The following is a 15,087-nucleotide window of genomic DNA, read 5'->3' on the forward strand; positions in this document are numbered from 1 at the left end:
AACTGGTTAACTATAGATTGATCCATCCAGGTGAATATGGGTGGTATTCTCACGTCTCTGCGTCTGAACAACGTGTCAGTAACGATGGTCCAGACGATATGTTGAGATTGCACGTGCAAGGCCCTCAGCCCGGTGCCTGGCGTAAGGAAGTGTCTGTGGGCTGCTCCAGCACTGGGAGTGTGTGAAGTGTGGCTGCGGAGGAGGGGGCTGAGTTCAGAAACCTCTGCGTTGAATGGCAGAGAGTCCGTTCTCTCGGTTGCCTCTTTTTACTGAACCTTGAAGGAGCTCCTTATTCGAGGTTTTGTATTAAAAACATGGTTTACATCCAGGTACTTGTCATTCCTCTGCTTACTCTGTATCCTGCCTAGCAACTTAGGCAGCCTGTGCACAGAATAGATCTCCCGTGAGCCATGGTGTCTGTTAGCTGGGACTTACATTTTCCTCTCCACATGTTTGCCTGGTGTGTCTGTGTGTGTCTGTCCTTTGGTTCGACTCTCCGGTCTGCAGGGGCCTGGAGTTTTGTGACACACCCCCCCAGAGAAGCCTTTTAGGTTCTGAGGATTGTCTGTTCCCTTCTGAAAGCACATCCAGTCTGTGAGACTGTGCCAAGTTGAAAGGAGGAAGGCTTGCTTTAGTCACAAGTCCTGCACAACCGCACTGACTTCACTTTCTTCTCCAGGACCTTCAAATTGAACGGGAGAGGAGTGCATATAATATATCCGGTGGCTGCACGGCCCTCATCGTGGTTTGCCTTCTGGGGAAGCTCTACGTGGCAAATGCAGGTGACAGCAGGTGAGCACATGAGCAGCTCAGGTCTACCTGCTCTTTAAGAATTAAACGATTTAAAAGAAAGTTATTCTGGTTGGAATTAAATGTGGGAAGCACACGCTTCCTGCATCTCGACAGGAATATATTTGGTTGTTTGGCTGGTTGGTTGGTTGGTTTGGTATGGCCCTGGCTGTCCTAGAACTTGCTCTGTAGACCAGGTTGGCCTCAAACTCACAGATTCACTTGCCTCTGCCTTCCGAGTGCTGGGATTAAAGGCTAGAAATACATTTAGGAACAATCGGTGCTATTGAAGGATGAAAAGCTTGAGACTTGTTCATAGCCACAGCTGGTGTGTGCGCGCCTAGAATCCATCTAAACCAGGAATGTTCAAACCATTCTTTTTGACTTTGGAACTTTATTTTTTTTTAATAAAAGCATAGCCTAGTCAGGATATTGGAGAGCTGGAGAGAAGAGGGAAGGGATGAGGAGAGGAGGGGAAGGGAGAAGAGGGGACTGAATGGAGTGAGTTTGTGGAGAGATCCAAGCCACTGCCCTACAAACAAGCTCCCCACAGTGACTTGGCATTTGTCTCCCAAGAGCCCAGATACTTTTCTTCTTATGTATATGCTTTGGGAGTTTTGTGTGTGTGTGAGTGTGCACATGTGCATGTGCGTGTGTATGTGTGTGTACTTGTGTGTATGTGTGCATATGCTATATATACTATACCCTCTATATCATATATACTATACTCTCTATATAGTATACATGTCATATATGCCATATAGACTATATATAGAGAACAGGTGATATTATATAATATATTTTATATATATATATAAACTGTACTAAGCTCTATGTGTGTGTCATGTATACTATACTTTATATAACATATATATGGCATGTATGACACATAGATACATTATATATAAGATATATATACTATACCCCATCTATATAACATACATGTCAAATGGTATATATGAAGTACATATACAATATATGGAGTGTAGTACATATATATCACATAGAGTATATATATATACATATATAAAGTATAGAGAGTAAGGAGTGTATATAACATATAGAAAGGTATGTATATGACATAGAGGTAGAGTATAGTATATGTAGTTTAATAGCATGTGGAAGGGAGAAGATGAAGTGGGCTTTAACCACATAAGTAAATGGTACTTGTTACGGTGAAGTTTCCTCCATATTGTAGGGAATGATTGCATCATAGACTCCTTAAAAATGTGGCCAAGTGGCTGACAGTGTAATAGGTCCTCTCCCTAAACAGTGAAGATTTTGGAAATGACAAAGACTGGACTCTAAAACATGTGGATGGCTGTTGCCCAGCAGTGGCTGCTGTCTGGAATTGTATCACTCCCTTAGGTCCCGCCCAGGCCTCTGTCCTGTCCCCCTGACTCTCCCGTCCTTCTCGGATCCCCACCCCCACCTCCTCCCCTTTCACTTATTATTTTCTTACTGGTGCTCAGTAGTTTGGAAGGCTAACCCTCTTGATGCAATCAAGAACTTCACTCTAATCTTTCTTCCATTTACAAAGGAGACCTAGGAGGGGAGTCTCCATTGCTCTTCTCCCAGGAAGGCTAACTTTTATCCACCACCCCCCCCCAAGACCATAGAAAACAGTGGAGAAAGGACTGTCAAGCAAGATGAGTGCTTTCAGAAGTCCATTTATTCTGAAAGAATATGTGGATTTTCTGTTTGAGACAATGCTATCTTGGGTTTCAGTGTAAAATTTTGCCCAGTCAATGGCAGCGTATTTAAGACATTGTTTATCCCATGGTTCCTGCCTACCCCCTGCCCCTGAGGTTCACCAGCTCAGATGTCCCCACAATGAATGAAGGAATGAATGAGAGTCATCAGGAGTAGCCTCTGGAAGGAGCTGGCCCTTCTAGCTATACAGGGACAAGGCTGGGGAAACCACTAAAATGAGCACTAGGCCAGAGTGGCAGGAAGTCTCGAAAAAGATGTTCTTTCTCTCCCCATGTTTTATCAGGCTTCTCATTGGCTGAACACACCTGGCTCTCACCAGAAAAGGTAGCACAGGGACTGTGTGCAGGTGAGCATGCCAGGCACAGTCAAGGGTGGGGCAAATGGGAAGCAGTCGGCCTGGCCTGTCACTTCCCTCCTCAAATAACCCAAGAGTTTAGCAACTTCTATGCAGAAATCAGTAGCTTGTGTATTGGCACTGAGGGCAAGATGGTGGCCTCCTGTTCAGTTCTAGGTCCTAAACTTGTTAAGGGTGGCAAGCAGAGGTGGTGACTCTTGTCTGCTCTCATAAAGACTGGATGTGTGAGCCAGCCTTGTGTCACTCCATATTTTGGTCCTGGTCTATTAATGTGAGTTTGTTTCCCTAGTCTTAGGCTCTAAGGAAGTGACTGGCCATCTAGGCCACAGGCCTCTCCTGAGGTTCTCGAGTTAACTCCATGTCAGTGTCTAGAAAATCTTTACTTGGATTATCCTTTTTAAAACTGTAACTCCTCAGTGCCTCCAGTATATTTTTTTAACAGTCTTTGCCTTGAGAAGTAGGCTGCTTTGCAGCCATGCCTAGCCAAGTGATGGCTGTGCACCCCAGAAACTCTCTGTCCAGGAACCTGTCCATTCCCAAGGTTCATCTCTTGAGCTTTTTATCCTGGGTTCCACTTCCCAGACCTTAGTTTCCACATGCATAGACATATTGGACTACATGACATCTAGAATTTATGGCTTGCCAAAGGTTAACCTAGGGGAGTGACACTCTTGGAAAATAGTGTCTTCAGCCAGTCTTTGTGACATCTTTCTTAGAGCCTATTAAGTTATTAATTTAAATGAGGCCTCGTTTTTCTAAGTGCTCATAAAAATATGTTTTACATTTGCTTCTAATTTTAAAAGTCTAATAAATACCCATTTTCTTAATAAAGCTGTGATGCACAGAATAAAAAATTATCCTGCAACCCAGGAAGCCTAAATTATGTTTGTGGTTCTCAGACCCCAGGGTCCAAATACGAAGTTGGGGTTTTATAGCTAATTGGTTGGGTTTGGCCTCCACATGCGGATCATAATTCATAAAGAACAATGGGAACCGGTGTCTTAGTGAGCTGGACCGATGATCACTTATGGAATACTTACTTGTTACTATGTTACTTTGCGCTCTTTCATGAGTGATAGATACTGACGTCATCTTAGACCATCATGGCTGACTTTATATACTAATGATACATCTCAGGCATTTCTGTTTAAAAACATTGTTATTCTTGGGAAAGAACCAGCAGGCACCCATCCACCTATTCTCCAGACTCTGGTAAAATAGTAATACTAGCCACAGTGATGCCTGGCGCTGAGAGAAGATCCTGGCAATTAGTCAGGGCCCTGATTAATTATGTGCTAATTTTACTTCATTGTTAGATAATAACTGTCATGTGTTGATCCTTTAAGACTTGACAGTTTTCAGGGTGAAAATAAATCTTTCCTTGTGTGTGCCCTACCGTGTAATTACGTGCAGAATAATGAGAGAAGCTCTGCGCTGGTTTGATTGAGGAGCTACCCAGGGTCAGGGGCTGTTTTCAGGGCCACTTCTCTGTGTGCCGTCTACTTTACCATCAGGTCTTGTGTAGGCTCCGGGTTGCCTTCAGGAAGTGCTGCTGGTTGAGTCTGTGGTTTACCAGTGTCTGACTCGGTGGCCATCCTCCGTGCACAGAGGCGGGTGACTCATCCGAGGTGGCCTGGTCTGCAGAGCAGACAGACTTTCCTTCCCTTGTTAGCTGAGCGCATCCGCCATATAGAAGGGGGAAAAAGCAGCATCTGCAGGATACTCAGTTCCTTTACGTCTCCCAGGCAGAGGTAATCGAGTCAGCTCGATACCCAGGGATCTTAAGGGACAAGCGGCAAAGCAGATGGTGGGTGGATTTTCACTCTAAGCCGGAGTGAACCTGGAGCATGGAAGTGTCAGGAGAGAGGGCGTGCACTGTGTTTGAGTCGCCAGCTCTTCAGGTTTCGCTCCTCCTCGTTTCAGGAAGGTACCCTGGCTCCATTTTACAAGACCACTTCATTTTGTTTCCAGAGGGCTCCGGCACCGAGGATCCATTACTGCTGACTTCAGACAATGTCTCAAGGTTTCGAAGCTGAGAGTGGGCGAACTTGTTCAGACTGAAGGAAGGCAGTTAAGAGTCACTAGCGTCTTGATTCCACAACTGCAAGCATTGTAGTCACAGGCAGCAGCGAGACAGCTAGGCGCTAGGCACTTGCTTAATACCAGGACAAGGGCATGTTTAATTCTGTCAATAATAGGGTGAAAAGTAGGAATTGCTGTTCTCACTTTATAAGAAGCAACTTTCCCAAGGTCCCTAGTGATGAAGGAGAGGACTGGAGTAAGAGAGCCAGATCCTGGGAGACTAAATCCACCCATCCCTCCACACTAAGACTCTTTTAACATCTCTAAAGCAGGAATTTCTAGTTAACATTTTTGTTCCCTGTTTATTCATACGGGAAATACCGGCACACTTCATATTCAGTGGCACCTCAGAGTCCGCCCAGAATGCATTATGGGTATAAGTAAGTGGATAGCTATGTTTAGAAACCTTTTCCTCTTTGAGACTGAATCTATGTGCCCAGGCTTGCCTTCCCCTCCTCATTGTCCTGTCTCAGTTTTCCGGGTGCTGGGATGGTGATGGTCACACATGACCGTGCCTAGCTCCTACAGAACAATGTAAATGGACTGCGTCTGTCTTCATTACTTTTTTGTAACTGTGATAAAGCAGCGATACCAAGGTAAATAAAATAGTTTATTTAGGAGGTTTTGGAGAGGTAGAGTGTGTGACCATCATGACAGGGAATGTGGTAAGCACGGCGCTTACTGGAGCTGTAACTGAGGGTGTCCATCTTGCTCTTAGGAGGTAGAGGGAGCAAGCCCAAATTGGTGCAAGTCTTTTTGAAAAGGCAAAGCCTAACCCAGTCACACACCTCCATTCAACAAGGTCACACCTCCTAATCCCTCCCAACAGTTCTCCCAGCTGGAGACCAGTATTCAAATATGAGTCTACAGAGACAATTTCCATTCAAATCGCCTCAGGACTCCTCAAACTTTGGGGGGCCTAACCAGTTCCTCCATAGTGTTGAAAAAGATGGTTTTTCAAAACAACTTTCTAAAGTTCACAGCGTTTTAAGACCATTTTAGAAGTTGTGTTTTCATTTTGGAGACAGTCCCTGTTGAAAACAACATAACTGTTAGATCAAGCATCTCTCTCAGAGAGTCAGACCTTCATTCAGTGTGATTATGATTTTCTTAAAACAAGTGTCTGCCAGACTTCGAAAGTGACCTCGAAGACTCCTGAGAACTCATGGTGACATGCTTAAAACTCTCCTGGAGGAGGTGGAGTGATCAAGGGTGTGGCCATCTATTAGTTCCCATGCAAGAGCAAGCAAGCAACCATTGGGTCAGGTGTGTCCAACTAATTGAGTTTGAAAAAGAAAATCGCATGCAAAAGAAAAAAAATAAAATAAAAGACTCTTATACTGTCTTAAGAAAGTGTGTGATCTGTGTTGACAGCATTCATAGCAGACGTTAATGCGTACAGGCGGGGGGTCAGGGGTCAGGCAAGCCCTTCTACCTGCACCTTGGAAGCTTGGCTAGGATGGCATCCGGTTCATATCCCTTTCACTCCCTCTGAGTTTGCAGAATTTTCCAATTTAACTTAAAGCTTTCTCTATTAGGTCAGAGGTGAATTCCTACAGCAAGTCTGAACTTTCATGAGGATAGGATCTAGATATTAAACAAGACTTACATTTCTAAATTCAAAACCAATTACATGTCTGTGGTGTCTTCTCTCATAGGCCTCTCCTCTCTACTGATAGAAAGATAATGAAACCTTACATAACTGCCTCCGGCCCTGGAGACTGTGAAGGGCTGTTCATTCCTTGTTTTATGCCTGCGTTTCACCAGTGGCCAGTGCTGCATGTTCTCGGAGCTCCTCGTCGCTCCTGAGTGCTTCATCCGTCCATGAGCCTCTCTCTGATCCAGAAATACACTTGATCTGCTTCCATTGGCTGCTCCAGGTCTAGGACACCTCTTATTTTCTTTGACATATATCTAAAAACATCACAGGCGAAGCACCACTCTACACTGTGGAAGTTAAATATGCCGTCTCTGCCTCTCTTTTCTTTTTATCTCAGTGTATTCCTTAGCACTGTCCAAAGCCTGTAGAAGAGATTAAGAAGAAGAAAATAGTACAGTCAGTCAGCCACAAATACACGCAGAGAGGCAGACCTCTGTGTTTCCTGTCACATCTCCACAGGCCACACAGGAGGCTTCTGGGATGCTCTTTTCCCAGCCTGTGGCTCCCTAAGCCCGCAGCGGTACTTGGGCACCTGTGTAGGAGAACCAGTTACAGCTCTGTCTCAGGCATCCTGTGTCAGAAGCCTCCGGGTCGGCAGCCAGCAGTCTGTGTTGTAGCAAGTCCTCTACATGATGAGGATGTGTGCTGCTCAAGGTTAAAAGCTGGACTCGAGGGGCTGGGCATGCTGGGTGCACAGCTATAATCCCAGAATTTTGGAGGCTGAGGCAGAAAGCATACATACAAGAGCAACCTGGGGTACGGAACAAGACTCTGTCTCAAGGAGAAAAAAGAACCACTACTTTACAGTATACTCTGAGCACCTGAGAGAATGAGGAAGGGGCCACTGTGCCCTCGGGGCTACGGAACGATAGCTCCTTCCAACTCAAGAGTAGTGTTGGTGGTAATGGTACACACACATGGGTGCTATATGGCACTTGCAAGAGAGTATTTCCTCTTCCCCTCTAGGTGCTGCTACCTAAGGGAAGTGGGCCAGCTCACATCTCTATCCTGTGTCTTGGGGTCTCTTAGTGTTGCATGTAGCTTTGCAATACCCTGCTTTAGCTCCAGGAAGTAGCCATACTACCAGCCCCCTCCCAGCTTCCCTTGAATCCACAGATCACACACACACACACACACACACACACACACACACACACACACACAGAGAGAGAGAGAGAGAGAGAGAGAGAGAGAGAGAGAGAGAGAGAGAGAGACGCACTACTCTCTCCGGCATGGAAAAGCTTGCCCTTATTACTCTTAGCTCCATTCCTCCCACCTGCCTTTAGATGGTCAGTTGAATCTAGTCCTTGCTAAATATCTCGGACCACCCACCTATAGAAGTGGTCACAGCCCGCTTCACCTCACATAGTTGCCTGGGTCTCCTCTCTCCAATGCATGGCGAACTCCGTCTCTCCTTTGCATCTCCCTTTTCCTCTAGGAACCCAGAAGTCCCACCTGTACCTGCCACCCAAAAATTGACCCATTGCTTTCTTTACTGACAGATCAAGAACCAGTTGGGGAACAGATCCTCAACATGAGAACTGCCCCTATGTCTTAGTGACAACCTGATATCCTAGAACATAGGTCCAGTCATTCAAAGGTGGAATTAGAGTGAAAATTCTTATATGGCCCAGCTCCTCTCTCAGCCTCAGTGCCCTCAGCTGAGGAGAGCTGGATCTCTGAGAAACCGTGGTTGCAGTCTTAGCTCCTGCTCCCAGCCAACCAAGCTGTGATTTTAATATCTTCTCTTAACGTGCTGGGAGGCTTTGCAAGGTATTTATAGGAAAGAAGTTTTGCCTGTGAAAGTGTTAACATGAGGTTACTGAGGTTAGGCTAGTGACCCTCTCTATCTCTCTATCCCTTTATTCTTGGCACTGCCAATGGGCACCACACTGCATTAAGATGGCTACCAAGGTGAGAATCCATTGTAACAAGTCCTGCAGATGGTCCTCTTTGCTGTATTATTCTGCAATGTCAGATGTGGTTAATGCTGAATGCCGGCAAGCTAATTTGGCCTTTTAGGTCATTTTATGGTGCACATACTTCGGTGAAACGGTACTTTTTCTGCACCTATAATCTTAGTTGATCTGTCCCCAGCAGGAAGGTAGTATGTGAAGGCCTTCAGTGTTTGATGAGGTCTTTGATGTCTGCTAAACTGTCCTTACTGGTTGTCATGCGTGGTTTTCAGATGGTTGTCTTCTCAGGAAGTTATCTGAATACCCTGGGCATTTGACCTTCAAGCCTGTCCTCCTTTCCAGAGGAAGGCACCAAACTCCGGGAGCCAGTGGGGAGTGGGTGTTATTGATAGCAGGTAGGAAAAGAAGGCTACACACAGCCTTCATAGGTGAGCCTGTCTGCTGGGGGTGAAGTGCAGCACAGCAGAAAGTATCCTGTCTTGCTGTGTTAGTTCCTACTCCTCGGATGCCACCCACGCTTGGAGATAATACTCAAGGTTCCCAGGAAAATGCTTCATCCATTTACCAGATACAGACCCCGCCCACGCACTGCGGTTTGCCTTTGGCATGAAGACTCAGCCATGATCCAAGCAAGCCCAAGCTCTTGCAGGTCTGGAAGGGGGATCAGCATGGGAGTAACGTGTTGGGTGTGCTGCGTGGTGATGCCTAAGGAGAGAAAAAGACGAAGGACTAACCACACAGAGAGTTGTGAGTTGCAGTTTTGCGGCAGGAGTTGGGGAGCACAGAAAGACGTTACCCACGACCAGGGAAGTGAGGATAGGACAGAAGAAGTGAGGCCCCAGCCACACTAGCATCTGGGAGGAAATCTGGGGACCGGAGAGAAGTGGACCAGGTTAAGACAGTGGCGGAAGTAGACGTATGGGTACGTGTGAATGAGTGAATGAATTCCTTTCCAAACGTGCTTGCACATCTACCATGGAAACCAGAGGTCTGAGTGATGCTGATGGTAAAAGCCTTGCTCTTGTGGGGTTTGCTTCATCGTGTGGGGTTGAAAGCCGTAATGAATAAGATAGGGACAGTGTAAACCTCACATAGAATCATGTCAGCATTACGTGGTAACCAAGTGCGTTCGAGTGCTTACTCTAGACACCGTCTTGCTGTACGGTAAGCACTTGGTAAGTCAGAGTTGTGAACGGTGATCATTAGTATGCCTTCTTCCTTTTACATCTTCTACAGAGAGAAAACTTCGCCCCCTTAAATGTATCTCAGTTTACAATAAGAGTGTGGTGGGAAGTCAAATAAATCGTGCATTATGGAAGAAATGGCTTGAAGGGGGGGGGGCACTTTGCGAACTGCTGAGCTGATGAAAAGTGTGTGTTAGGAGCTCTCCTGGTGGCCTTCGAGTCTGCCGTGGGGCTCCGGTGTAGAATGTCACTCAGCTGGCGTTGCTGCCAAATATCCGTGCAGGTCCCTAGAACGCCCGTCTTATTGGTTCTGGGCTGTGTCCTGAATTCAAGTCAGTTCACACCAGCGCGCTCCCACCAGCGTGCTCCCACCGGCACAGGCGTGGGTCTCCCAGAAAGTTTACAGTGATAATCTAGTTACTTTGGGTGCATATTGGCTGCACTGAAATACTCTTTCCGTTCATCTGGTTGATTTTCACAGAAGCTCTCCCTGTTTGCCTTTCTTTTGTTTTTTTGTTTTTGTTTTTGTTTTTGTTTTGTTTTTGCTTTTGCTTTTCTGCGCCCAGGTCTTTGTGTAGCTACCTTCTGGTTTAGTTACTGTATGCTTGGGGTTTTTTGTTTTTTTGTTTTTTGTTTTCTTTTCTGTCTCTCAGGCATGTTCTTTGTGATTCTGAGTAGGCAGGCAGGTCAAATAGCCATCAATATGTCACAGTCCTTTTGCCAAGTGTATATTTGAGCCCGGGGGTGAATAGGTCATTACTTAAAAAAAAAAATGACTAGACTACTTGCTGTATGCATCCTTGGACCCTTTATTTAAATGTGTTCTCGTAGCAGAGACCCAGTGTAGTGACAGACAAGAGCAGTCAGGTGAAACACATGCATAGTCAGACTGGATTTAGGTCCTGGCCTCAGCTACATTGTGTTCCGGGACCTTGAACAAAATACCGAACATGCCTGCGGCTTCCTTATCAACAAAGGTATTAGAGACCTTATCTAGGATATGTGTATCTGAATGAGCTGCCCCACCCCAGAGCAGCCATGTTTGCACACCACAGCATTCTTTCTGAAAGGCTATGAAGGTGTCCCTTACCTCTGAGCGCGCAGAGTCCTTTGCTCAGAGCCTCTCAGGAGTGATGATGTCATACCCGGAAGCCCCAGGCAGCACCTTCTGCTAAGCCACTGCTCTTGGCAGCAGAGGTGTAATTGCATTAAGCCAGGTGTTAATTACTGTTTTGCTACACCACCAGCAGGCAGTCTTCTGGCTGAGCCAACATTTCAGCAGGAACTTTCAGGATCACTACACCGCACTTGTCCAGCGGAGCTCAGCAGAGGGAGGGAAGTTACATCCGTGGGTTTTCCTGACGTATCTGTGTGTAATGTGGGTGCACAAGTGTATACAAACGTACAAATATGTCCCAGGATATGCCTAAAGGAAATTGGACAACAGGCTTGGAAAGCCAGACAAACCCCAGCCCTCTTTTCCCTTAACATTCAGTATTTCACAGACTTCTGCGCCCTGCTCTAGTCTGTCCCGGGACATTCTGACTTCTTCCACACGTGTGATTGGTCTCGGCAACTCGGCAACAGTCCACCCGTCATGCCTAGCCCACCATATCTTCACCAACCCCGCCCTGAGTTCCCTCAACTTACACAAATGTCTCTGTGCCTTCCTCCAGCTGCTTTCTCTTCCTATGCAGGGTTCTCTGTGCAAGCCTGCAGTCCCTAGGTGAACTCCTTCTGGGACAGGCTCCATTCCGTTCCTTCCGGTCAGCCCTCGAAGTCCAATTTGCTTCCCCTTCTTACCCGCTAGGATGTGTGGCAAAGCTGAAGAGCTCTCCAACTACTTTTCCTCTTCCTCCTGGGCATGGAGAGCATCTTCCACAGCCCTGTATACATTTAGCACATGGCCACATAGCAATGTTGCAGCCAGAGGACTCGAGCAGAAGGATCTTCTAGCCCATAAAACCTCTTGCACACCATGATTTGAAATATGTGCGCCACACACTGAATGGCATGTTCTGTACCAAATCACCACTTTCTGTGACCGTGACTTCATTTGGCAATAGGATCTTGGCAAAACCGGATGAGGTCATACTGGATTAAAGTCCACCCTAAATCCAGTAACTGTCATCTGAGTAAGATGGCCATGGAGAGACACAACACAAGGAACGCCAAGGCATGTGGGAAACCACCATAAACTGAGAGAAGCAAGGAAGGATGTTTCCCCAGAGCCTAGGACGACCCTGACTACTACCAGAGCCAGGAGAGATTAGATACCGTTGATCTGAGCCACTAAGTTTCTGTGACTGTCACAACATCCCCAGGAATCTGCAATGGACATTATGTTCCTCCTTGCCCCTCTGCAAATAGAAGCTTGCTGATGTGGGCAGAGCATCTGGCAGCCTCTCCTCTCTCTGTGTAGAACAAAGGCTCCCACAGTGCCCTGAGCTAAACAGAGAGCGTGTCTTTATAGGAAATAAACATGCCATTGGCACTTTCAGGATTTATCACCTGATCTATTACCACCCTTCATCTGACACTACTTAAGAGCACTGCACTTAGTACACACACACACACACACACTCGGCTCTTTTTTTCCTTAGAGGTAGGGTGAGGTAGAATGAGACAGGGTCTAACTCTGTAGCTCAGACTGACCTTGAACTGATTGATGGTAAACCTCCTGCCTCAGCCTTCAAGATCCAGTGTTATAGGTGTGACTGACCTTGCTTCAGTCAGCTGTGGAATCCGCCCTCCTTCGCCAGAGGGTCTTGCTCCTCACACCTGCCCAGTGCTCACACCTGCCCAGTGCTCACACCTGCACAGTGCTCACTCCTGCCCAGTGCTCACACCTGCACAGTGCTCACTCCTACCCAGTGCTCACACCTGCCCAGTGCTCACTCCTGCCCAGTGCTCACTCCTGCCCAGTGCTCACACCTGCCCAGTGCTCACACCTGCCCAGTGCTCACTCCTACCCAGTGCTCACACCTGCCCAGTGCTCACACCTGCCCAGTGCTCACTCCTGCCCAGTGCTCACTCCTGCCCAGTGCTCACACCTGCCCAGTGCTCACTCCTGCCCAGTGCTCACACCTGCCCAGTGCTCACACCTGCCCAGTGCTCATTCCTACCCAGTGCTCACACCTGCCCAGTGCTCACTCCTGCCCAGTGCTCACTCCTACCCAGTGCTCACACCTGCCCAGTGCTCACACCTGCCCAGTGCTCACACCTGCCCAGTGCTCACACCTGCTCAATATACCCCAGTGTCCCCCTTCAGTCACTTTATCCACGTCCTATCTCTGAGCAGCTCACCTAGCTCACCGACTACCCACCAGAGTTTCCCCACAGGCCTCATCCCACAGCCGTTTCTCTCTCTCCATTCTATTGTGTCTGCACAGTGTCAGAAGCCTTCCAGAAACACATGGCACTGCTAGACTCTGTCCTCGCCTTTGCCCGTCCCATTACTCCCACACCCCGAAGCAGAGCCAACCTCACCAGCTTCTGGCTTGGCACTCAGGGCAGCAGTCTCCCAGACATTTGTTAGACAAGGTGAACTTGCTGCTTCTGGTCTTTTTGAAGGATTGTGTTGAATGTGACAGTGTGAAGGGTCTCCAGTTCTTGTATCTGCTTAGAGATTCCCAGATCTGTGCCATGAGCCTCAGCTGGAGAAGACTGTGGAGCGTTAGCCATGGAAGGGTACCGCAGACACAGTGGTTCCTGTGTCACAGCTTCCTCCTCTCAAAGTGCCGTCGAGGACCGCTTGCTCTCCCATGCACTTGCTTGTGAAGGAAGAGCTGGTAGAAATGGAGGTGTGGGCTTTTTCACAGATAGCCCTGGTGTGCAAGCATATTGTGAACTTCTAGAAAATCAAAGGATACCGCAGCACATGCCTTTCGCATTCATTTACTAATCCCTAGCTTCTGATGGTCCCGATTTGTCTCCACAAACCTTTGTCCTTTTTTTTCATTTTATGTGCATTTATATAATCTCACATGCAACTGTCCCTGGAATGAGGTAAGTAAGGTATAAATAAATGAGATACCCTAGAAGACTCATACCTAAAATGCTCAGAAATGAAGGAATTTTCCTTTCCCCAAATGGTGCCATTGGTGTCCCCAACGTTCCAGGACACAGCAGTCATTTCTTTCCTTAGCACTACGACCAAACCCCCAGCAAAACAACATCAAAAACAAACCAAAAAAAGCAAAAAAAAAAAAAAAAAACTTGAAGAAAACCCTTGAAAGTTTACTTTGGGCTTACAGTTTGGGAAGGTGGTGAGACAGGCAAGGCACTTGGAGCAGGGGCTTCCACAAGAGCATGAGCTAATGGTATGGCTTGTTCATACTAGGGCAGATCAGAAGATAAGATCATCCCCTCCCTGCCCCTGAAGCATACCTTGGGATGCCACCTAGAAAAATTAAAACAGAAACATCACCTCTTCTTTGAGGTCTTTCCCTGCCTCCCCAGTGCCATCCCAGACAGACCCCGTTCACTGGTTCCTCCATGCCTGCTGCCCAGGCCTGCTTCAGCTAAGCTACCACCTCACTCTCACAGTCAGCATAATTGGGTCTCTCTCTTTCTTCCCTAATGGGCACCGTCTCATTTGTGACAGGAATCAAATCTCACTTTATATCCCCTCAAAGCTCTTCCAAAAGTAGGCTCAACTCCTCTCAAAAATGCTTGAAACTAGTATTTCTCCTTGAAAAGTTTGTGACAGTGTTGATACCATGACAGATTTGTCTGTGGTCCTAAAGGAGCTTGCAGAAGTTTGACTTGAGACAACACTGTTAAGAAAAGGCGCACGCAGGCCTGGAATGTCACGGAGATAGTTAATTATGATTAATTGCCAGTCCAGTCTGTCCCAGCACACACCCTGTCATTTCTGACACCAGATTCCTCCTGCAAGTGCTTCTTGTGACCTCCCTCACGTCTCCTTTGGCCTAATACCAACATCTCTCTACTGAGCTCCAACAGATGCTCTGGTCAATCTCTTCAGCTCTGTCTGGCACCAGCCTGGTTTCTACCCACCACAAGGATAACCTTTGAAAAACAGACAAATTCCCTTCCCCAAACCCTCCAGAATCAGTTGTTGAGCTCGTCTAAACTCTTGAAAGAACATTCAGGGTCCTCCCAATTGGCCCCAGCCCTTCTCTCCAGTCTCCTCCTACCTGTCCTGCCCTTACTGCTGAACCACCAGACAGGGTTTGCCCAGCTCTTCTCACACACTGGAGGTCCCCCTACTGTTAATCCCTAACACATACAAATACTTATGCCTGGACAGCACCCCTTTTGGCTTTCTGGGGGCTCCCATACCAGTGTTGGGCCCCAGCATTACTGCACCCTCTAGAATCTCCTCACTGAAGCTTCCTGTTGACCTCCCTAGACAGGCACCCT

The 15,087-nt window shown here is 47.1% G+C and overlaps 1 protein-coding gene and 1 long non-coding RNA gene across 4 annotated transcripts in view; one reads left to right on the plus strand and one right to left on the minus strand.

Moving 5' to 3' along the window:
• Ppm1h (protein phosphatase, Mg2+/Mn2+ dependent, 1H) overlaps positions 1-15,087 on the plus strand; it is a 264,454-nt gene that overhangs the window by 132,210 nt on the left and 117,157 nt on the right. For both annotated transcript variants that reach the window (XM_087557298.1, NM_001271079.2), the window contains exon 4: positions 680-792. In XM_087557298.1, the coding sequence (XP_087413424.1) occupies positions 680-792 (113 nt within the window). The remainder of the gene's footprint in view (positions 1-679; positions 793-15,087) is intronic.
• LOC148004720 (uncharacterized) lies at positions 5,537-11,512 on the minus strand. Of its 2 annotated transcripts, XR_015624726.1 has the most exons (4): positions 11,350-11,436; positions 10,790-11,066; positions 9,092-9,220; positions 5,537-6,961 (listed from the first exon to the last, which is right to left on the minus strand). It is a non-coding gene; the product is annotated as an uncharacterized LOC148004720 (long non-coding RNA). The 2 variants fall into 2 exon arrangements; XR_015624725.1 differs by lacking the exon at positions 9,092-9,220 and having other exon boundaries at positions 11,350-11,512.

Source organism: Rattus norvegicus, chromosome 7, assembly GCF_021556685.1.
Source record: "Rattus norvegicus strain SHRSP/BbbUtx chromosome 7, alternate assembly SHRSP_T2T, whole genome shotgun sequence".
Taxonomy (NCBI): domain Eukaryota; kingdom Metazoa; phylum Chordata; class Mammalia; order Rodentia; family Muridae; genus Rattus; species Rattus norvegicus.